The sequence below is a fragment of the Haemaphysalis longicornis genome, unplaced genomic scaffold (genome assembly GCF_048455015.1).
Source record: "Haemaphysalis longicornis isolate Haplotype H1 unplaced genomic scaffold, Haemaphysalis longicornis Haplotype H1 scaffold_1, whole genome shotgun sequence".
Classification (NCBI taxonomy): Eukaryota; Metazoa; Arthropoda; class Arachnida; order Ixodida; family Ixodidae; genus Haemaphysalis; species Haemaphysalis longicornis.
The window spans coordinates 228,079,892-228,100,481 of NW_027526203.1; the positions used below are offsets into that span (position 1 = coordinate 228,079,892).

General features: G+C 47.1%; 1 protein-coding gene and 1 non-coding gene across 2 annotated transcripts in view; both read right to left on the reverse strand.

Moving 5' to 3' along the window:
• The window catches only part of LOC144142514 (nose resistant to fluoxetine protein 6-like), a 142,590-nt gene that overhangs the window by 26,640 nt on the left and 95,360 nt on the right, over positions 1-20,590 (reverse strand). Inside the window, exons 8-10 of the mRNA XM_077674082.1 lie at positions 12,200-12,286; positions 10,119-10,284; positions 2,851-2,933 (exon numbers count right to left, since the gene is read on the reverse strand). Coding sequence (XP_077530208.1) covers positions 2,851-2,933; positions 10,119-10,284; positions 12,200-12,286 — 336 coding nt within the window. The remainder of the gene's footprint in view (positions 1-2,850; positions 2,934-10,118; positions 10,285-12,199; positions 12,287-20,590) is intronic.
• On the reverse strand, positions 14,040-14,112 carry Trnat-ggu (transfer RNA threonine (anticodon GGU)). The gene has a single exon. It is a non-coding gene; the product is annotated as a tRNA-Thr (tRNA).

Consider the following 20,590-nt stretch of genomic DNA (forward strand, 5'->3'; position numbering starts at 1 on the left):
CCCTTGAAGCCAGCGGGGCAAAGCCGCTGGTGCGCTGGGTGTCTCTACGCACATTGATGCCAACGGAGCAAAGTCCCTGGACCGTTCGGGAGCACGGTGAGGCGGGACGAAACGATCACCTCCGTGTCGCCTTTCACACTCCGGTCGCTCGATCCTCGTCTTTCTCTCCGACTCGCCTTTTCCCATGTACGCCTCCATTTCGTCCCCACTTCACTTTCCTCTTCTTCTACTTTCTTGCAACACCTTCTCCACTGGTCTAATTTAAAAATTCGTCCTGGGAACTTTTCATTGGCATGTCCCTCTTCTTTTCTTTTTTCCTTTCACCAATTCTTTTATTTTGGTATGTAACTGTCCTTGCCTATCTCCTTTATCTATTCACCGCATGACATTACTCCCGGTGTTGAAGACTAACTGCTATACACTTCCCTCGTTGTTTGAGACGAAAAGTGCACAGTTCTTTCTGTTTCACAGTCCACATTTCCCCATATTTCTACCTCCCTGCCAATATTCAGCACTAATAATGTTCACCACTACACACACCGAGTTCAGTCTTCACCAAAACAAAAAAAATTCAAACACTGAACACTTGTCCTAAACATTAATCGTTGCATGTTAATCATCGCTCATAATCCTACACTAATTTGCTCAGGCGTACATATTCCAGACTAGGTCAAGTATCACCCTAGTCATTGTACAGTTCGTGACCTCTGAGAATAACAACGCGTTTGCATATTATGCCATAAATATCACTGGATAAGCAACAGATAATATCCCAACTTTCTGATCCTGAACTTCATAACCCCTCATCACACAACACTTCCCGTGAATCCTATTTTCTATTCTGGATACAATTTACAAGAATTCTACACATACAAACTTGCAATCTTTGAATACACTTATGCACTGTACGCTTCGCCCCTCCCCATGTTTCACGTTAGTGCAGATGGCCATGGAATTTCTGAAAAGGCAGCAGCTTTCAAGGGCCCATGCACAAAAAATACAAGTTTGTTTTATTCGAAATATTTCGTGTTTTAGGGTGCCCCCAGCGCTGGTCCGTCCGCAAACGATGCCATATTCACTGACAAATTAATCAGTTTAGGTTAAAATTTTCATTCTCCCGCCAAATCGTGTTTTCGTAACGTCTGACATGAATTCCTGAGGGCGGGTATTCCAGTGCATTATTAGGCTCTGCAACCTTGTTTACCGTCAGACCTTCCAGATGGTGCTACCATAGTTAGCCGCGGACAGTTGTCCGCCGTTGCTTTGTTTTGGACCCTGTATGCACCTGGCCTATTTTTTACGGTAGAAAGTAATCGTTTCGTGAAACATGGGGTATGCTCGACCAACAGGGTCACGTAAGACAACGTCGTTTACGACAATTGGCCAGTGTAGTGTAAGACAACTCCTAAGCGGCGGTCTGCTGTGCAGCAAAGACCATCATAGTGTGCCCAGTACCAGCAGCAGTTCCCATCGTTACTTCTATGTTTACGTGTATTTTCGTAAGTTTAATTGTTTACCTCACCATTCTTACTGCTGTAAACTGAATATCAATTAAATTTAAGCGCAAATAGCTCGTTCGGCAAGCCCTGCCTAATTTTCGTTTGCTTTTGCCGGCCTCAGCCAACCGCAAAGCTGGGCATACAGGCTCTGTTGCGGGAAATGAGCTAGTGGGTCACATGGCCATTCCATTTTTTCCTAAATATGTAGATTATTTGAGCGAAGTGTAGGTGAAAAGTGGTGTCAGTATGATTATAATCAGGCAATCTTTCGAATGAACCAAACTTGTGTTTAGTCTGCAGGACCCCGCTAACTCCTAAAAATACCGCCCGATCGCGTTTACCAGGAAACATCGCCACCTTGGAAAAAACGCCGCATGTTTTGCTCGTCGTGCGAGACACGCACGCGAGAACCGGCGAGAGCATCGCCTCCGCGCTCACGTGACTGGCGACACCTTTGGTTGTCTCGCTCAGCTCTGCAGCACTCAATCCGCCGCTAAAAGTGGGCTCGGGACCCATCTTCCCGCGGCAGAGAAATCGCGTGGCGCAGGAGGTTTCGCAAAAAGGGTTTTCCAGCCGCGCGTTTTCGGGAAAGTGAGTACGTACATTGAAGCATTCAGTTACCAAATCTTTCCCCTCGGTTCTTTGACAGACAGTGGCTCTTATCACTTAAAAGCTAGCCTTAAAAGAACTTTCGCTTCCGCGCGTGTGTTAAACCTCATTGTAGTACGTTGCACCATTAGTACTACTCTATAAACTAGCATTGTTTTATTGCATTCATTCATGTTGGTAAGGAGCAATCGTACTTTTCAACGCGTCCGTAAAACTATGAGTAATGCAAATGCACTATTGGACAAACGAAAACATTTAATACCGCAAAACAAACATATTACACTAGCCAGTTTAATTACGCTATATAAATAAAATGCATGTTATATCAAATTAAAAAAAGCAATGATAATCGATTGCGCTGGATTCATTTGGTCAATTGAAAGAACACGCCGTATCAAAATCATCGGGGGTAGTCTTTACCAGCCGAAAAGGTTCGATGACCGTCGCAGCGTTGAATACTACAGCCACGGGGTTTATGGCAAGGTCACGGGCATTTTCGTTCTGCGTCCACATAAAAACTAAAAAAAAACTGGCCCCGCATCTGCTCACTTCGACGCAAGCCCCGTTTACTGCACCTACTTAGGCATAAAAACTTGATCAGAAGCACTTGACCTCCCGCGCGGAAGCCTTGTTGCTCCTGTGGGGAAGCCCCGGAGCCTTCACTATCAGTTTCTTATGCCTTGTTTTTTGTATGCTCAAGTTTGCTGAAACGCATATAGTTCAAAAACACGATCCCGCTTACCTTTTAAGGAGCTGGAATGTGAGGAGACAAATGACAAACGCTTGGAAATCCACCGAGATATACCATATGTGGGGCAGCATAGTCTGCAAAAAATGTGGTGCACCTATCATCATCACCCGTGGTTTGAAAATATTTGCAACCAATTAGAAAATAGACAAGGCAAGGAAAATCCAGTCATGCCTAGGACAAACCGCGTAAGTCGTCTAGTAATACATGGAACTGGCAGCGAGCCTAGGTGTAAGATACACTTGACTCTCGATAATTCGAAGTCCCTTAATTAGAATCTTTGGTTAATTGAAAGTGATGTGCTTGTATCGGCAATTTTACACGCAATTGAATGAAAGAAATTGCTGAGTAATTCGAAGCTAAAACACATTATATCAGTAATTGGAAGTTAGTTTGAATAATAAGCACTGAGTTAACGGTAATTTCTGGATAAAATTCAATACCTTTAGCGTCAAAACACCGCCTTGCTCTGGGCTATGTTGGCCCCATAGCAACTGGGGCAGCGCACAGTCGATAAATCGCCGATCAGGTGAGACTAGCGCCTGCGTACATATCTCTCTTTTCAGTTCCTCAACCTTCTGTTCTTTCGGGGTTTTTTTTTTCTTTTTTTGCGCACAGCGCCGTGTGGGTAGTTTGCGTAGTGCACGCTTCAGGCTTCGAATTTACTTCCGCGTCTGAACTACCAAGGCAACCAGTTTAGTATGCGTACGCTTCAATTGGTGACGAAAGTCAAGATTCTGAACTAAATAAAGGAGGGAGACGCGATGCGCACTGATTACAATGGTCTTCCTGTGCTTTTTGTTCAATTGGAATTTCTGTTAATTCGAAGTTCATTGCGGTCACCGTGGACTTCGTATTAACAAGCGAGCGAAGCGTATTGGTACTGGCGAGTCGTGGCAGATATACAAATGTTTCCTGGATACATACTGCGCAGCAATAGATGCCGCTAAAAGTAAATACTACTCGCATGACCTTCGTTCTTTACTAAAGTCAAACCCAAAAAAATTCTGGAAATAAATATCCCCGTCACGCGATACGAACAAGATCTTGCTGAAAAATAACGACCTAGCTTCGGTTCCCGATTCAGAGTGCCCCACTGTATTTAACCGATTTTTCACCTCCGTATTCACCCTGGAAAGCCCTGGTAGCATCCCAGATGTTCGTGAGCACAATTGGGCATATATGGAATCCATTGAAATAACTATCGCTGGCATTGAACGCCTTATAGACAACCTTAAAATTTCAACTTCCGCAGGTATTGATAATATCAACTCAAAAATACTCAAAGGCACCGTTACTAGTTCGAGCAAATTCTTATACCGCATCTTCCGCCAGTCATTAGCATCGGGTCAGTTACCATCTGATTGGAAAATAGGTAAGATTGTACCAGTTCATAAAACTGGCGACAAAGGCTCACCCAACAACTATCGCCCCATTTCCTTAACGTGCGTGTGCTGCAAAATGCTCGAACACATCATTGCGTCACACATTTTCAGCCATCTTGAATCTAATCAGTTTTTCGTAGGAAATCAGCATGGCTTCCGAAAAGGTTTGTCGTGTGACACCCAGCTATTCGAATTCACTACCGATCTGCAACTTAACATGGACAATGGCTTACAAACTGATTGTGTCTTTCTGGACTTCTCGAAAGCATTCGACCGTGTAGCCCATTGTCGTCTCATAGCAAAATTATCAGCTCTTCGGCTAGATTCACTAACATTGTCATGGCTTCGCAACTTTATTACATTCCGTCAACAGTTCACTGTAGTCAACAATTTTTCTTCCACTCTTTCGGACGTAACTTCGGGTGTACCGCAGGGCAGCGTTTTAGGCCCTTTACTCTTTTTAATTTACATCAACGACTTGGGTTCAAATTTAACATCATGCGTTCGGCTATTTGCTGATGATTGCATTATATACCGTAAAATAAATAATTCTGATGATCATCTAGCCCTTCAAAATGACCTTAATCTGATTTCAAGCTGCTGTGACACCTGGCTGATGTCACTAAATTTAAATAAATGCAGTGTAATGATTTTTAGCCGTAAACGTATTAACTCTGATTTTCCGTATTGCATAAACGGTAACTTGCTAACACGGACGTCGTCGTATAAATATCTTGGCATCATTCTCACTCCCAATTTGTCTTGGTCGGACCACATCTCTAGCATATGCGCTAAAGCTTCTCGATCACTTGGTTACCTACGACGCAACTTACGCAATTCCCCGTCTAGTGTTCGTAAACTTGCTTTTCTTACATTCGTCCTTCCACAGCTAGAATTTGCTTCTTCTATTTGGTTTCCTCATCAAAATTATCTAATTGACATGATTGAGTCTATTCAGAATCGAGCTGCTCGTTTCATATCATCTAATTACGACCGATACGCTAGCATCACCCAGATTAAACATGAATGCTCCCTTCAACCGTTACACACACGTCGCTCCTTAGCACTTTTATGCCTATTTCATAAATATATTTATTCCTCGAGGTCATCTGAGTTTAATCTTCACCACCCAATTACCATGTCACATAGACTGCACAACCAGTTCAGCTTCTCACGCATTTATGGTTCCACGCATGCCTTTAATTCATCTGCCCTCCCACGTGCAATACGCCTTTGGAACGATCTCCCTGACATTATCGCATCTGTTTCATGCCACGAAACCTTTCGACGCCATTTATCTGATCATTACGCACCGTAATGTTTTCACTGTGCAAATTTTGTATACCTTTTATTTTATATGTTTCTGGCTTTTAGCGATATTCATTATCTCCGAAATGCGCATGTTGGCTGTGTCTTTCATGAATTCCTGTACCTTTGATTGTATACATACCTACGTGCAGTAGCTATAATACCATTTTTGTTAACTTCAGTTCACATTCTTGACTTGTGTTTTTCCTTCTTCAAACATTTTATTTGCTGTGTTTTGACTTCTTTCTTGTGTTTATTTTCTTGCCTTGTGGCATTTTTTTGTTTCTCTGTCGGTAGCTCCCCTTTACAAATTATGTGCTCCCCCTTACGCTATGCCCTTCCATGGGCCTGTAAGGTATCCTGAATAAATAAATAAATAAATAAATAAACGGGAGCCGACTGCAATACAGTCGAGTCAACTTATAACGATACCGTTTATAACAATATATCGGATATAACGATGAACAGCTATGACACCGTCAACTTTTGTATTCTTTCTATGGCAAAATAAACGGCTTATTACAATGCTCCAGTGCCACGATATCTGATATAACGATTGAATCCGGTTATATTGTGCACCAAAAATTCAACGGTGATGACTCTAATTACGCGGTTGCACAGCCTACTCAGGTAGTGCCTTCGTATGAGGCCCAATGCGGGACACAGTCCCTCGGGGACTTTGTTTCCGCCAAGGACCTTTATCTCAGATATGTGAAACACCTATAGATGCTCTTGGAAAAGATTTGCACTAGCTTCAGACCCGGCAAACAAAGGTGACCGACTGTGGCTTCTTTTCCGCAAATTAGTAGTAGTACGACCTTGCTGGCATGCGAATAAAATGTTTTGAGCTCTGTTCCGTCGTTTTATTTCGCAAACCGCTTACAACAATTATCGGTTATAACAATGAAATTTCCTTGGCGCTTGGATATTGTTATAAGTGGACTAGACTGTGTTTCCTTTTTTGGTAAAGACACTAGCTGTGAAACGGAGTTGCCTCGTCGTGAGACGTATCATCCTTCAGCATGTGCTGACAGCTGAGGAGAGTGATCGTTTTGATATTCCCATACGTTCAAAATACATTTGGGGGTTTTAAGCGCTGAAGCTGCATTTGGGCAATGAGGTGCACCTTAGTGGAGACCCTCGGATTAATTTGGACACCCTGAGGATCTTTAACGTACTCCGAAATATCGACACACCAACGCTGTCATTTTTCATCCCTTTCTATGCCCCCTCGTATGAGGGTAATGACATGCTTTATCGCGGCTTCGCAAATAATGAGTCTATGAGATACTTCCCGTTTATTGCGCCTCTACTATTACCGGCTGGTTAAAGTGCAATTTCTTGGTAGAACCTATCCTCCTATCCGTTTTGTTGTGTGAGCTACACTGGCTGAGGTTGAGCAGTTTCGCGTGGCTCCTGGAGAGCCCTGCTTGGCTTGCGCGAGGAGCAGTGACGTCACACGACGCACAGAACTTTACTCGCTGCGCGGCGTCTCTCACACACCCCACGCGCCCAGCGTCTTTGCCGACCTCCGTTCCGCAAGTGGCGGCCCGGTACACTTGATGATCATGCGAGAGGTTGCCGGGTGTGCATCCGATAGCTCGTGCGTCGCAGCGACACCGGCATGCGCCTGTGGAACCAGCTTAGCTCTCGGGCGATTGGTGACGCTGCGCCTGAGCCGCTTGATAAACATACATGTGTTACATAATGCGTATACCATGTGTGTGTCATTGAAGCAGAAGTAAGCACGATAATGAAGGTAATCCTGGACAACAAGGAAAGCTAAGAATAACCAGCTGAACCTTAGCTCACGCTACGTATATTCTGGCATAGCCGAGCTCAGCCACTGCTAATTTTTTTTTTATTTACACCACATTTTCCTCCAAGGCTTTGTAGTTTAATTTCTGTGTATTACCTTCAACCCCTAGGTAACTGGGAAGCGTGTATTTCCTTCTCATAGATTTGGATGCCTACTATCACACTCAATAAAACATGCCGAATTGTTCTCGTGCCCAGTGTACAGATCCCACATGCGCCTCCTTATTAGGTATATGGGCTTACGAAATTCTTCGTTCTGAAGAAGCAATATTGTACATTGAGCCATGGTTAAAATTGCACACCCGCGCGTAGAAATGAAACGCTAGACACTCTGAAATATGGAGCACATACAAATAAATGTAATTTTCTCTTCTATTTCTGCACCATAGTATAACTTGGTCCTGGAGGGTGCATCATTTGCTTTCAGGATTAAGATCCACAGCAAGAGGAGGGAGAGGATGATCAGCAGAAAAAAAGTTGGAAAAATCAATTCATGATTTTAAAAAAATTGCCATCGGTATGCAAGAGGCGTACTACGCATAACCTTCAGGGTATTTTCTTTGTTTTTATCTTTCTTCAACTGAACTACACCTTTTCTGATCGTAGTAAGAGTAGATGGTGAACTCGTGTGAGCGTGCGCATCGTTTGCGATTGGAAATTAATTGTCACGAACCTATAGTTGCCCAAAATTTTTAAAAAATCATTTAATTTGGCCGGTATCCGAAAATCGATCCGTTTGCACGTGCCGCATGATATCTGCGGAAAAGTAAATGGTGAGCCGTCCCCCTTTCTGTTATTTTCCTCTTTATTTTGCTTATTTGATAAATGTACGCGCTAAACCAGGAATGGCTTTTATTCCGACAAGGCAGCGTCTCGGTACGAGTGAAGTTGCGCCATGTCGTAGGTAAACTACTTCGGTAGTGTACGCTGGACGCAGCCGAGCAGTACATCGCAGCAACGTGAACAGAGCTGATGTGAGCACTGCAAGTATAGACCTTTTCGATTTCTTCGGCCTGGAAGCAGCCATTTTATTATTGGGCTGTGCTAGCGCACATTTAATTGGCGCAGTCGAGCCTAACTGCGCACGCGCAGCACAACCCAGCACCTGCTAAGATATTATCCTTGTTTAAAGGAAGAAATGGTTTATACGTAACATTCCACGTGCCAGGATTGCGAAGTGCTAGCTGTGTGATGTGCACCTACAGGAAGCGCTCACATTATTCCGGGAACTCAATATGCCAAACAGTATCAAGGCTTCCTGGAATAAGAACTCTTCCCCAAGGCTACCTTCTCTATAGAGGCCTTTATTCCTACTCCTCTGTGATCAAACTGTAACCACACTACAACAGAACCCTGCCCTAGTTTAGTGTCAATTATATTTTGCCCCTGTGAAAATTCTGTTTTCACGGTACAGTTCCCTGCCCGCCTGCTACAAAAAAATCAGAAAACAAATCGTGTGGCTGAACCCACAGTGCCTTCCCCTTCTCTTACTCACGTCAGTCGCAAAACGCTGCTCGAGCAGCATTTCCTGCGGCCTCCTGCTACAATGGTATCTTCGAAACAACAACCACAGCAACAAAAGTAGGTCGCGCACAAGCAGCTCTTTCGAAAATTAAAAAGAAAAACTCGAAGTGCGAGTAAGATTTCCAAATTTCTAGCCACATTGCGCTTCAAATTGAGCCTGCTTCTTCTGGCGCACGCTGTATGTGGTTGTACCACCCCTCGAGCTGGAGCGCCGCGCCACGTTGGAGGGCATAGGCTAAAAGGAGGCCGTCGTAGAAGTAAGGAATTGTTGGCGCTCCTTTACGTAGGTATAAGAGCTTCTCCGCGATCGGTTCGACGTAGCGCAGCAGGACTGATCGCAAAAGGCACAGTTAATCCCCAGTGTTGACTATACAGCCCCTGGTGGTGCCTTTCAAAGTTTTAACGTCGGAAACCATGATGTACAGTTGCGAGATGCTTCGTCAGTGATAACACAACTTATAAGCAATCGTGTGGTGCGGCTATTTATTTTTGCAGCTCTGTGAGCTGTGTTTGTGCCCACACGATGCAATCTACGTCTTGCACCGTGGTCCTCACCTAAAGTATGTGTGTCCTGCCCCATGCGTCCCCTTAACCCTTTAATTCAACCACATGGTTTGTTCTGAGCGGAATATGAAGGCGATTTTTTTGGCTGTACATAAGGCCGAAAATAACCTTATTTGATTGATTGATTGATTGATTGATTGATTGATTGATTGATTGATTGATTGATTGATTGATTGATTGATTGATTATCGATTAAGCGATTATCGATCGAGATCAAGCGATTATCGCATAGACTCCGATTAGGGGGGTCCCTATGCGATAAAAATTTCTGCTGAGGAACTCCTGTTGTAAGCAGCGCACTTGCGGCCGCCGCTTACCAGTTGGTTTCAGAAGTTTTACATGTTAAATGAGCACTTATTTATTGCCCTAAATAGTCTTATTTCTTCATTTCACGATATAAAGTTTAATAAAACCCGTCAAATAACAGTTTAGTTTGATTTAAAAATTTATAGGTGCTGCTGGCGTCAACAGGAGTTCTATGGGGAACGCCTGCGCTCCTTGCACTTTTTTCATCGCAAAAGGGACCCGTGCTCTCCATTAGTTTTTCCCCCAGACGACACACCTTACCTTCTGGTACACTGTACCTCTATCGCTCCACCGTTTTAAACTAACAGGCCGCTTCGAACAAAATCGCGCACTATGAAATAAGAATTGCAAGCCTACTTTGTGGTTTAACTTGTAGAAATTCCGCACTTGTACCAAGAGGTTCCACCAGTGCTCCGAAATTTCGTGGTAAAATTTATCCATGAAAGATTGAAGGTCAGGGCCAGACAGCATAAGCGGGACAAGGTAGATGCACATAATGACGAAAAATAGTGGAACATTCGTCCTGCAAGAGTAGAACGTGAGTGAGTTAGTAGGCGCAAATATTCTGGTCTTGCGAAATTTTCATTTCCAAATTTATTGGGAACGCCTTCATGCAGACGACAGCAGAAAAAAGAGAGCTTAGGGGGAAAAATCAATACAGTCGAACCTCGTTATAACGAAGGAATATGGGGACAGCAAACTAGTTCGTTATATCCGATATTCGTTGTAACAGTACGGGTAAAAATCGCCTCTAACAAACCGACAATCTGACTCACGCAAAAATACTTCATATAAAAATGCATTTTTCAGGTTTCGAACCCAATATAAACAAGGTAAATGTTACCTTTCTCCTTGTTGCATCTCAAGCTCAGTGAACCGGAGCATGAGTACGTGAAATTACAACAGAACAAAGTTCACTTGGCAAAGCAGGCCAGCGTCTTTATTTATTTGACGAACGAAGTGATCTTCTTCGGGTGGATACTCACAGCACTGAGCAGGATGGAGTTTTCTACAGTGTTCACGAACAAAAGGGCCTTTATACTCCTCCAGTTTCAGGTGCCGGAAGGTTTTTCCAAGTAGGTTCTCAGCCTCCAGGCCAAACATTTCTTCGTTATATCCGATATCGCGCGCGGCTCTCACGGTTTCAGTTCCGTTATAAAAGAATGAGTGTCATTGAAATAAATCGTGACCAACCAAATTTCGTATTTCGCTGTAGCCGATAATTCGCTATATCAGCGTTCATTATAACGAGGTTCAACTGTACATACAAGCATATTCACCAAGAGCGATACTTGTATCTGACTGGAAAAGCAACAATGTCGTGAAAACCGCACTAAGAAAGCGACATAGTCTTCGTCATTTACTTGCCTATATTTGTTCCTTTGAAGTGAATCGTCAGAACAAGAACATTTTTTGTGTGCCTGCGTGCTCAGTTCGGTACTTCATGTTTTTATTTCCCAGAAATGGGTGGGGTTTCTCGGGTGAAAGCTGCCTTAGCCGCATGACAAAGCTTTGGAAGCCAGACACAAGGTAATAGCAGCGAGCACATAATAGTGTGATCAAATTACAATTACCTATTTTTGTAGAGTAAAACCAGAGGCACATCCAACAAACTTTAAGAAAGCACCAAGGACAGTGAAGCAGAAGTTACACAAGTAAAGTAAATGTGCATACAATACAGTGCATCTACACTATACATACGCGTAAAGAAGTAACAACAACAGTAACGCTTTATAGCATTCACAAAAAAAAAAAGAAATATGAACATGAATATTCAGAGAGGTAAATTACAATGTAACAATTACGAGTACAGCATAGCAAAAGCATCAATAGCCGGGAATAGGAACTAAGTACTTGAAATTTCAGTCCACCTGAGTGAGAAAGCTCCGTGGTCCTTTTTTGTTAGATATCTTTGAGGGCGTCTATTTAATGATTATTGATAGGATATTATGAGATACCGACTGCACCTTATAATTTTTTCGAAAATAAGGTATGTGCCATGAGGCTTATTACATACTGATCAGCACGCTTATCATGTTAATGTCAAGAATTATAGCCATTTTCTTGCCTGACAGATGGCCATGCAAAAGTTTTATGGGTCTTGGATGAAAACAAACAGGTTACTTAAAACTACACTTGAAATGAGCCTCCGACACTTGTCAGATGCCATTATTGTCACGCATAGAAATAGCATTCAAGTGAGTTCCGTTCATGCAATCGAAATCAAGAATCGTGTGGAAGCCAAGTTAGAACAAGAACAGCAACTCAGACTTACACTGTGGGCGGCAAAATTAGAAACAAATAGAAAACAAAGGTTTCCATTGTTATCACAGCTGTGTCTGGTTCTCGGTTTTAATGGGTTCAAGGCTACGGATATGATTGAGGACATCTACTTGTTCATTTTGGTGTATCGAAATGCGTGCTTTACGATGACCTACCTGAGGTGCCGCAATACCAGGGCAAAGAAAATGATAGTTGGTCGGTTAAGATTCCGCTTCGCTGTAGCTAAGCACATCAGGAATCCGCTGCAAAGAGAGAGAGGATATATTGCAAATTAACCCGCCGCGGTGGCTCAGTGGCTAAGGCGTTGCGCTGCTGAGCACGAGGTCGCGGGTTCGATTCCCGGCCGCGGCGGCCGCTTTTCTGATGGAGGCGAAAAGCAAAAACGCCCGTGTGTACGAGATTTCGGCGCACGAGAAAGATCCCCAGGTGGTCAAAATTAATCCGGAGCCCTCCACTACGGCGCGCCTCATCGCCTGCGTTGCGTCGGCGCGTTAAACCCCAGAATCAATCAATTATATTGCAAATTCATATTCCGAAGGGGTATGAGGGATCTATGAAGGATAATGAGGGATATAACAAAGGATCGTGAGTATCATTCCACATACCCTCCCCCCCCCCCCCCACAATGTGTGTAGATATACATTAGGAAGTTTAACTTTCTATTTTATTTTAGGAATGAAAGAGGGGGGGTACGCATCCAGAGTTCGAATTACTTTTTCGTTGCCTTACCAATTCTGCTACCTGGGAGATTGGGTTCTCCGGCACTTTCTGGGGTGTTTATGGTTTCTACAACTGTATCGTACGCTTGAGGGTGGTAGCCAGTGCCGCTCAAGCTAGACGGGGTGAAGGGGACCTTCTTTTTAACCCCGGCGCCGTCACTCGAGTTTCTACAGTGTGATAAGAGCGGTCGAATGATGGTAAAACCTGTTTTGGTACCTTTTGCACAAAGGCTGCCAGAACCGGGGCCCTGGCTATGCTCGCAGCTTATTATGATTTCGAATGAGAGGCTTCTTAAATAAATAACGAAAGGAGAGCCACCAGGCTTGAAGGCGAAATAAAGCGTGGGGACTTCTTGGATTCGTTTGTGTTTCGTGTGAAGTTCACCTTTTTATTTCAGGTTAGGAAACAAAGTTATCGGTTCGGTTCACACCCGAGAACATGTTTCTACCAACTTTCTATCATACAGAAATAAATGTACCAGAACACAATGAACGCATTAATTCCTTCCCCTGGGCCTTCCTTGGTGTTCTTGACGGCTCGCTTTTGGTTGTATGTATATATATATATATATAATGGGAAAATGAGGGGCTCCGTGAAATAAGACAGAAAATAAGGGTTGGCAGTCAAGAAAACCAAGACTTGGCACCAAGACTGCCAGAACAGAGGCCCTCGCTAAGCATGTAGCGAATCAGAAAATGGGAAAATGAGGGGCTCCGTGAAATAAGACAGAAAATAAGGGTTGGCAGTCAATAAGTTGACAGTCTTAACCACAGTCACCCAATCTCTAGAATCAAGTGCCGTACATTATCAATGAATAGTTCTTTCTTTCCTCACGCAATAGCAATTTGGAATTCCCTACCCAATGACATAGCTTCATGCCCTAACCGAAAATTATTTCGCAAAAAACTTGAAACAGCGAACCTTTCAGCCTTCACGTGATACCCCTGCCGAATCGATTGTGAAAATTCCGTTGTCACGTTTTCTCTTTTTTTCTCTCTCTCTCTCTCCCTCTCTCTGTCGAGTAATTATGTTTACAATAGTTTCGCTATTCCTAACTGATGCTGCTTTTTATTGTAGTCTTGTTGTTGTTGTTATTTTCGGTGTATGTATTCTTATACCTTGGCGCAAGCCCCCCCCTTATGTAATGCCTTCGGGCCTTTAAGGAGCAAATAAATGAAATGAAATGAAAACCTCGGAAAGCAAAGGGGAGGCTGTGGTGGGTCATAGAAAGAGATGAAGAATTTTTTGAGTCGAAAAGAAAGTGGTGAAAAAATGCCCGCCGGGTGGGATCCGAACCCACGACCTCCAGAATACCAGTCTGGTGCGATAACCACTACGCTACCAGCGGGGCTGTTTCCCCAGCACTTTCTCGGGTATTTATGTTAAGGTGTTTTTGTTTTCCTGCACTTGGGGGTGGTAGCCAGCGCCACTCGGACTACTCGGGGTGAAGGGGACCTTCTTTTTAACCCCCGGGTCGTGACTCGAGTGTCTACGACATGTCGAGAGTGGTCGACCAGCGTTGAACCCTCTTAAGCTCTCTTTGGCACCAAGACTGCCAGAACAGAGGCCCTCGCTAAGCAAGTAGCGAATCAGAATCAGAAACGCGGCAATATATATATATATATATATATATATATATATATATATATATATATATATATTGCCGCGAACCATACATTGTGTTTGTTTATTTGTGTTTTGCTTTTACCGCCCGGCTGCGCCGGTCTGTGTTATCTCTGCGCCAAGGGAAGCGCGTGTTCCATTCTTTCTTTCTGTGCCGCATGTGTTATCTGTTGTGATAGGGAGAGCATTCCAATCTAACGTGAACAGCCCAGAATAATCTTCTTGGATCGACTATGTTCTCGATGCGAATCGACGTTTCGAGAACCACGCGCGCCAAAAGATAAAAAGCCTGCAGTGCGGACGCAGGGGCATTCGATTCGACGACACTCGCCTGTGCAAGTGACTTTGTTGACCGCTGCTTCGCCGCCTCTGTATTCTTCTGAGTTGTTACGGGAGCACAAGTTCGCTCCAATAAACGTGTTTCTCATTCAAGACAACTCCATCGTCCTTGGCTTCGTGACATCTGGTGGAGGTGCTTGGTACTCACCCTTTATGCTCTCTACGACATCTGGAAGCCGCCAAGCCAGCCCAACCAGAGAAAGCCGCCGACTGCAAGGATTGCTACCCGAGTTCGGTTTGACGCCAGAAGGGCCCATGAAAAGGAACGCTGTAACCAACACCATGGGGCAAGAAACAACGTCGCCAATCGTCCTGCAGCAGCCCCGGGAACCGCCATCGTTCCGGGGAGCCCCCGCTGAAGACCCCGAAGAATGGTTGGAGAAGCTGGAGCGCGTGCGCATCTTCAGCAGGTGGGACGACGAAGAAACTTTCCGGCATGTCTTCTTTTACTTAGAAGATGCTGCTCGAACTTGGTTCGAGAACCATGAGAGTTCTTTGACCGACTGGACTCACTTCAAAAGGGAGTTCCTTAATTAAGACATTCACTACCGTTGTGAGAAAAGAGCGAGCTGCGCTTTTGCTCGAAACTCGGACACAACACCCCAACGAAGGGGTCGTGATCTTCGTTGAGGAGATGAAGCAACTATTTCGCCGCGCGGACCCCGAAATGACGGAAGAAAAGAAGTTACGCTTCTTGATGCGCGGTGTGAAGGAGGAACTGTTTGCTGGACTTGTCCGAAATCCGCCAAAGACCGTCTCCGAATTCGTGACCGAAGCAAGCACCATCGAGAAAGCACTCGAAATGCGTGTTAAGCAGTACGACCGGAACTACGTTGGCATGGCCAATGCGAATTGCGTCGACAACGTGCGCATTCCCGAAGATAGCGTACGGGAGACTATCCGCGAAATAGTGAGGGAGGAGCTGCGGAAACTGCTCCCGACGCCGCCGCAACCACAAGTCGCTTCTCTTACCGACGTCATTAGAGAAGAAGTGCAGCAAGCGCTGGTAACTTCAACGACGCCAGTAGCACCTCGCGAGCCGCAAGCCATGACCTACGCGGCTGCTGTACATCGCCCTCGCCCACCTGCACCCTATCGTCACGAGGCTCCGTACCGTCGTCCCCTCTCGCCGGCCGACCACCTGCGGCGCAACCCCCCGCCCCAAGGAAGACCGACGTGTGGCGAACGTCCGACAATCGTCCGCTGTGCTACCACTGCGGAGAGGCCGACCACGTCTACCGTCGCTGTCCCTACAGGAGGCTCGGTTTGCGAGGGTTCTCCGTCGACGCACCCCGCCCCCGAACTGGCCAGCGCCCATCGGAGATCGAAGAGTACCTGTCCAACACCAGCCGTCGACCAGCCCGTTTCAACCGTTCGCCGTCACCCTACCCATACCAGTCGCCGAACCGCCGTAGCAATGCTGAGTTCTCACGTGGAAGGTCCCCCAGCCAACGCGGGGGAAACTAAAGGAAGCAACTTCTGGAGGTGAAGTTGCTCTACGGCGAAAAACTGGAAACCCTCCAACGACGCGAGGACGCGCCGAAGACACCGATTCACGACATGCCCTCATCCCGACGACCCGACCTAACCCTGACGAGACTCCCGAACACGACGACAGCTACACGGCGCGACGCGTACCCGACCTGACCGAGACGTCCGTTGAGAAGACGACGACAACGACGATGCACAGTGCCCGACCATCAACACGTACAAGCAGAGATACGACGCCCCGACGAACCCGGAACTACTCGAGGAAGACTGCATCTGACGTCAAGGTGTCCATTGACGGCTTTGACGTAGTCGCCCTCGTAGACACGGGAGCTGACTATTCGGTAATGAGCGGACCATTTGCGTCTAAACTGAAGAAAGTTATGACCAGATGGGGCGTCCGCACATACGCACAGCAGGAGGCCACCTCGTGACGCCAAGTGGAACGTGCACATCGCGCGTCACCATAGACGGCACAACGTACCCTGCGGCGTTCGTCGTTCTGCCTAACTGCTCCCGCGACGTAATTCTTGGAATGGACTTTTTGATGGACAACGGTGCAATAATCGATCTGCAGACTAAGTCAATAACTTTTTCCCCCCATCACTCCATGACGCCGGAACCGAACCCCGAACGACGTGCTGCTGTAAGGATTGCCGATGATCATGTCACCCTGCCCCCCCCGCGCAAGCTTGATGGTCGCAGTCTACTGTGAAGACGCTGCTCCTGACGTCGACGCTATCGTAGACACTGATCAAAGGGTGCTTCTCGACCGTGGTGTGTCTGTCGCAAGTGGCATTGCGCGCTTCAAGGAACACCAATCCCACATTTTGGTTACTAATTTCACCGAGGAGTACCAGCATTTAAACAAGGGCGCGGCAATTGCATTCCTCGAAGAAACGCAAGAAACAAGTGACGTGATCGCGGTCGCCGACTTTGAACGCACACCCGTAGAAACCTTCAAGCTCCCGTAGCCATTCGAAGTGAATCCGGCGCTACCGCAAGAACAACGGAAAAAATTATTGGGTTTGCTGCGTCGCTATAGCGAATGTTTTTCGTCGAGCGCAAAACTACGTCAGACCCTTCTAGCGAAGCACCGAATAATTACCGAAGATGGAGCCCGACCTACCCGACAGTCACCGTACCGCGTCTCTTCACACGAACGGGAAGCCATCCGGACTCAAGTCGACGACATGCTCAGCGACGACATTATACAGCCATCGAAAAGTCCCTGGGCTGCGCCCGTCGTACTCGTAAAGAAAAAAGACGGCACATTAAGGTTTTGCGTTGACTACCGGCGACTGAACAAAATCACGAAAAAGGACGTGTACCCCCTCCCTCGAATCGACGACGCCCTCGACCACCCCTGCCACGCGAAGTACTTCTCATCGATGGACCTGAAGACCGGCTACTGGCAAATTGAAGTGGACGAGAGAGACCGAGAGAAGACTGCATTTATAACCCCAGACGGCCTATACGAGTTCAAGGTGATGCCGTTTGGGCTGTGCACAGCACCAGCGACGTTTCAAAGAGTCATGGACACTGTGCTAGCTGGCCTTAAGTGGCACACCTGACTCGTATACCTCGACGACGTAGTGGTATTCGCCCGGACTTTCGACGAACACCTTGAAAGGTTGGAGTCTGTACTCGAGGCCATTCGTACGTCGGGGTTGACGCTGAAGCCTGAAAAGTACCGTTTCGCATACGGAGAACTCAAGTTCTTGGGCCACGTCGTCAACGCCGCGGGAGTCCTACCTGACCCGGCAAAAACTTCAGCCATTGCGAACTTCCCAAGGCCGAAAGACAAGGGCGTGCGAAGATTTCTCGGGCTGTGCGCATACTACCGGCGGTTCGTCGCAAACTTCGCTCGCATTGCACAGCCACTCACGCGCTTGACGAAAGATAGCACACCTTTCAGCTGGGAAAACGACCAAGAAAAAGCATTCTGCGAGCTGCAAAAACGCCTGCAAAGCCCGCCCGTGCTCGCTCATTTCGACGAAAATGCCGAAACGGAAATGCACACGGACGCCAGTGATATAGGCTTGGGTGCCGTCCTTGTCCAAAAGCAAAGCGGCTGCGAAAGGGTGATCGCCTATGCCAGCCGTGGTCTGTCGAAGGAGGAGAAAAACTATTCTGCCTCTGAGAAAGAGTGCCTGGATATTATATGGGCGATTTCAAAATTTCGCCCATACGTGTATGGAAGGCCATTCAAGGTTGTAACAGACCACCATGCGCTGTGTTGGCTCGCCAATTTGAAGGACCCCTCTGGCCATCTTGGGCGGTGGAGCTTGCGCCTCCAGGAGTTCGACGTTACGGTCGTTTATAAATCCGGCAGGAAACACTCCGACGCCGACTGCCTGTCCCGCGCCCCCGTCGACCCACCACCACAAGACTCTGATGAAGACAGCGCGTTCTTCGGGATCGTGACGGAGAGCGACCCAGCCGCCCAGCAGCGTGCCGACCCCGACTTACGCGTCATAATCGAGTACCTCGAGGGATGCAACGTTACCGTTCCTAGGACCTTCAAACCCAGCTTACCAGCATTCAGCCTGAGAAACTCCGTCCTTGTGAAGAAGAATTTCAGCCCCGGAACAAGAGCGAACTACCTTCTCGTCATCCCCGCGGACCTTCGTGACGACATTTTGGAAGCGTGCCACGACGACCCGTCTTCCGGACATCTGGGCACAGCCCGCACTATTGGAAAAATCAAGGCGAGGTACTACTGGCCCGGCCTTACCTCTGACGTCACCCACTACGTCCGGAGCTGCCGTGACTGCCAGCGACGAAAAACGCCGCCGACAAGACCCGCCGGACTTCTGCAACCGATCGCCGTCCCATCGAGACCATTTCAACAGATTGGAATGGACCTTTTAGGCCCGTTCCCTACGTCACGATCACAGAACAAGTGGATTGTCGTAGCGACAGACTACATGATGCGCTACGCAGAGACCGCCGCTCTTCCGAGGGGGACTGCACAAGAAGTGGCGAAGTTCTTTATAAGCCAAGTTGTGCTGCGACATGGAGCCCGGAAGTCCTAATCACAGACCGCGGAACGGCATTTACTGCGGAGCTGATGCAAGGAGTATTACACTACAGCAACACGGATCACCGAAGAACGACGGCGTACCACCCCCAAACGAACGGACTAACAGAACGTCTGAACAAGACAATCGCAGATATGCTCTCAATGTACGTTGACGTTGAACATAAGACTTGGTACGAAGTGCTCCCGTATATCACGTTTGCGTACAACACGGCTATCCGGGAGACGACACAGCTGACGCCGTTCGAGCTTGTCTACGGTAGAAGGCCGACTACGATGCTCGACGCCATGCTTCCGCACGTAGAAGACGACGACCTCAACGCCGACATCCACGGATATCTTCAACGTGCGGAGGAGGCCCGCCAGCTCGCTCGAGTTCGTATAACGGACCAGCAGCTGGTGAATGCGGGCCGCTACAACCTCCGACGCCGAGACGCCGAGTACCAACCAGGGGATCGTGTGTGGGTTTGGACTCCCATTCGACGACGCGGACTCAGTGAGAAGCTCCTGCGACGCTATTTCGGACCCTACCAGATTCTACGACGTGTTGGCCAACTTACCTACTAAGTGATCCCCGATGGTGACTCCGGCACATCACGACAACGCACGCGGCCTGAAGTCGTCCACGTGGTTCGCTCAAAACCTTTCTGCGGACGATGACGAACTTTTATTTTCATTTGTTCGGACTGTCGCTTATGTTAGCATCGGGTCGATGCACTCTTAGAGGGGGGGTAATGCCGCGAACCATACATTGGGTTTGTTTATTTGTGTTTTTCACGGGTTCGATTCCCGGCCGCGGCGGCCGCTTTTCTGATGGAGGCGAAAAGGAAAAACGCCCGTGTGTACGAGATTTCGGCGCACGTTAAAGATCCCCAGGTGGTCAAAATTAATCCGGAGCCCTCCACTACGGCGCGCCTCATCGCCTGCGTTGCGTCGGCGCGTTAAACCCTACAATCAATCAATCAATTATTTGTGCTTTGCTTTTACCGCCCGGCTGCGCCGGTCTGTGTTATCTCTGCGCCGAGGGAAGCGCGTGTTCCATTCTTTCTTTCTTTGCCGCATGTGTTATCTGTTGTGATAAGGAGAGCATTCCAATCTAACGTGAACAGCCCAGAAAAAAATTCCCCCGCATTTCCCCGAGGGGGAGAATGTGAAAGTGCGAATGCACGGTTGTCGGCCCGCTTGCGGCGCTTGCGCTCGGCCCCTGCAGCCCACCGCCTCGCCGCCTTCTCTTCCATCTCTTCCATCGGGTTTGTAGTATCACGTGTACACCACGCAGTTATCAAGCCGCTATAACGCCGCTGAGTCGCCAACGCACGCCGCTGACGACGTA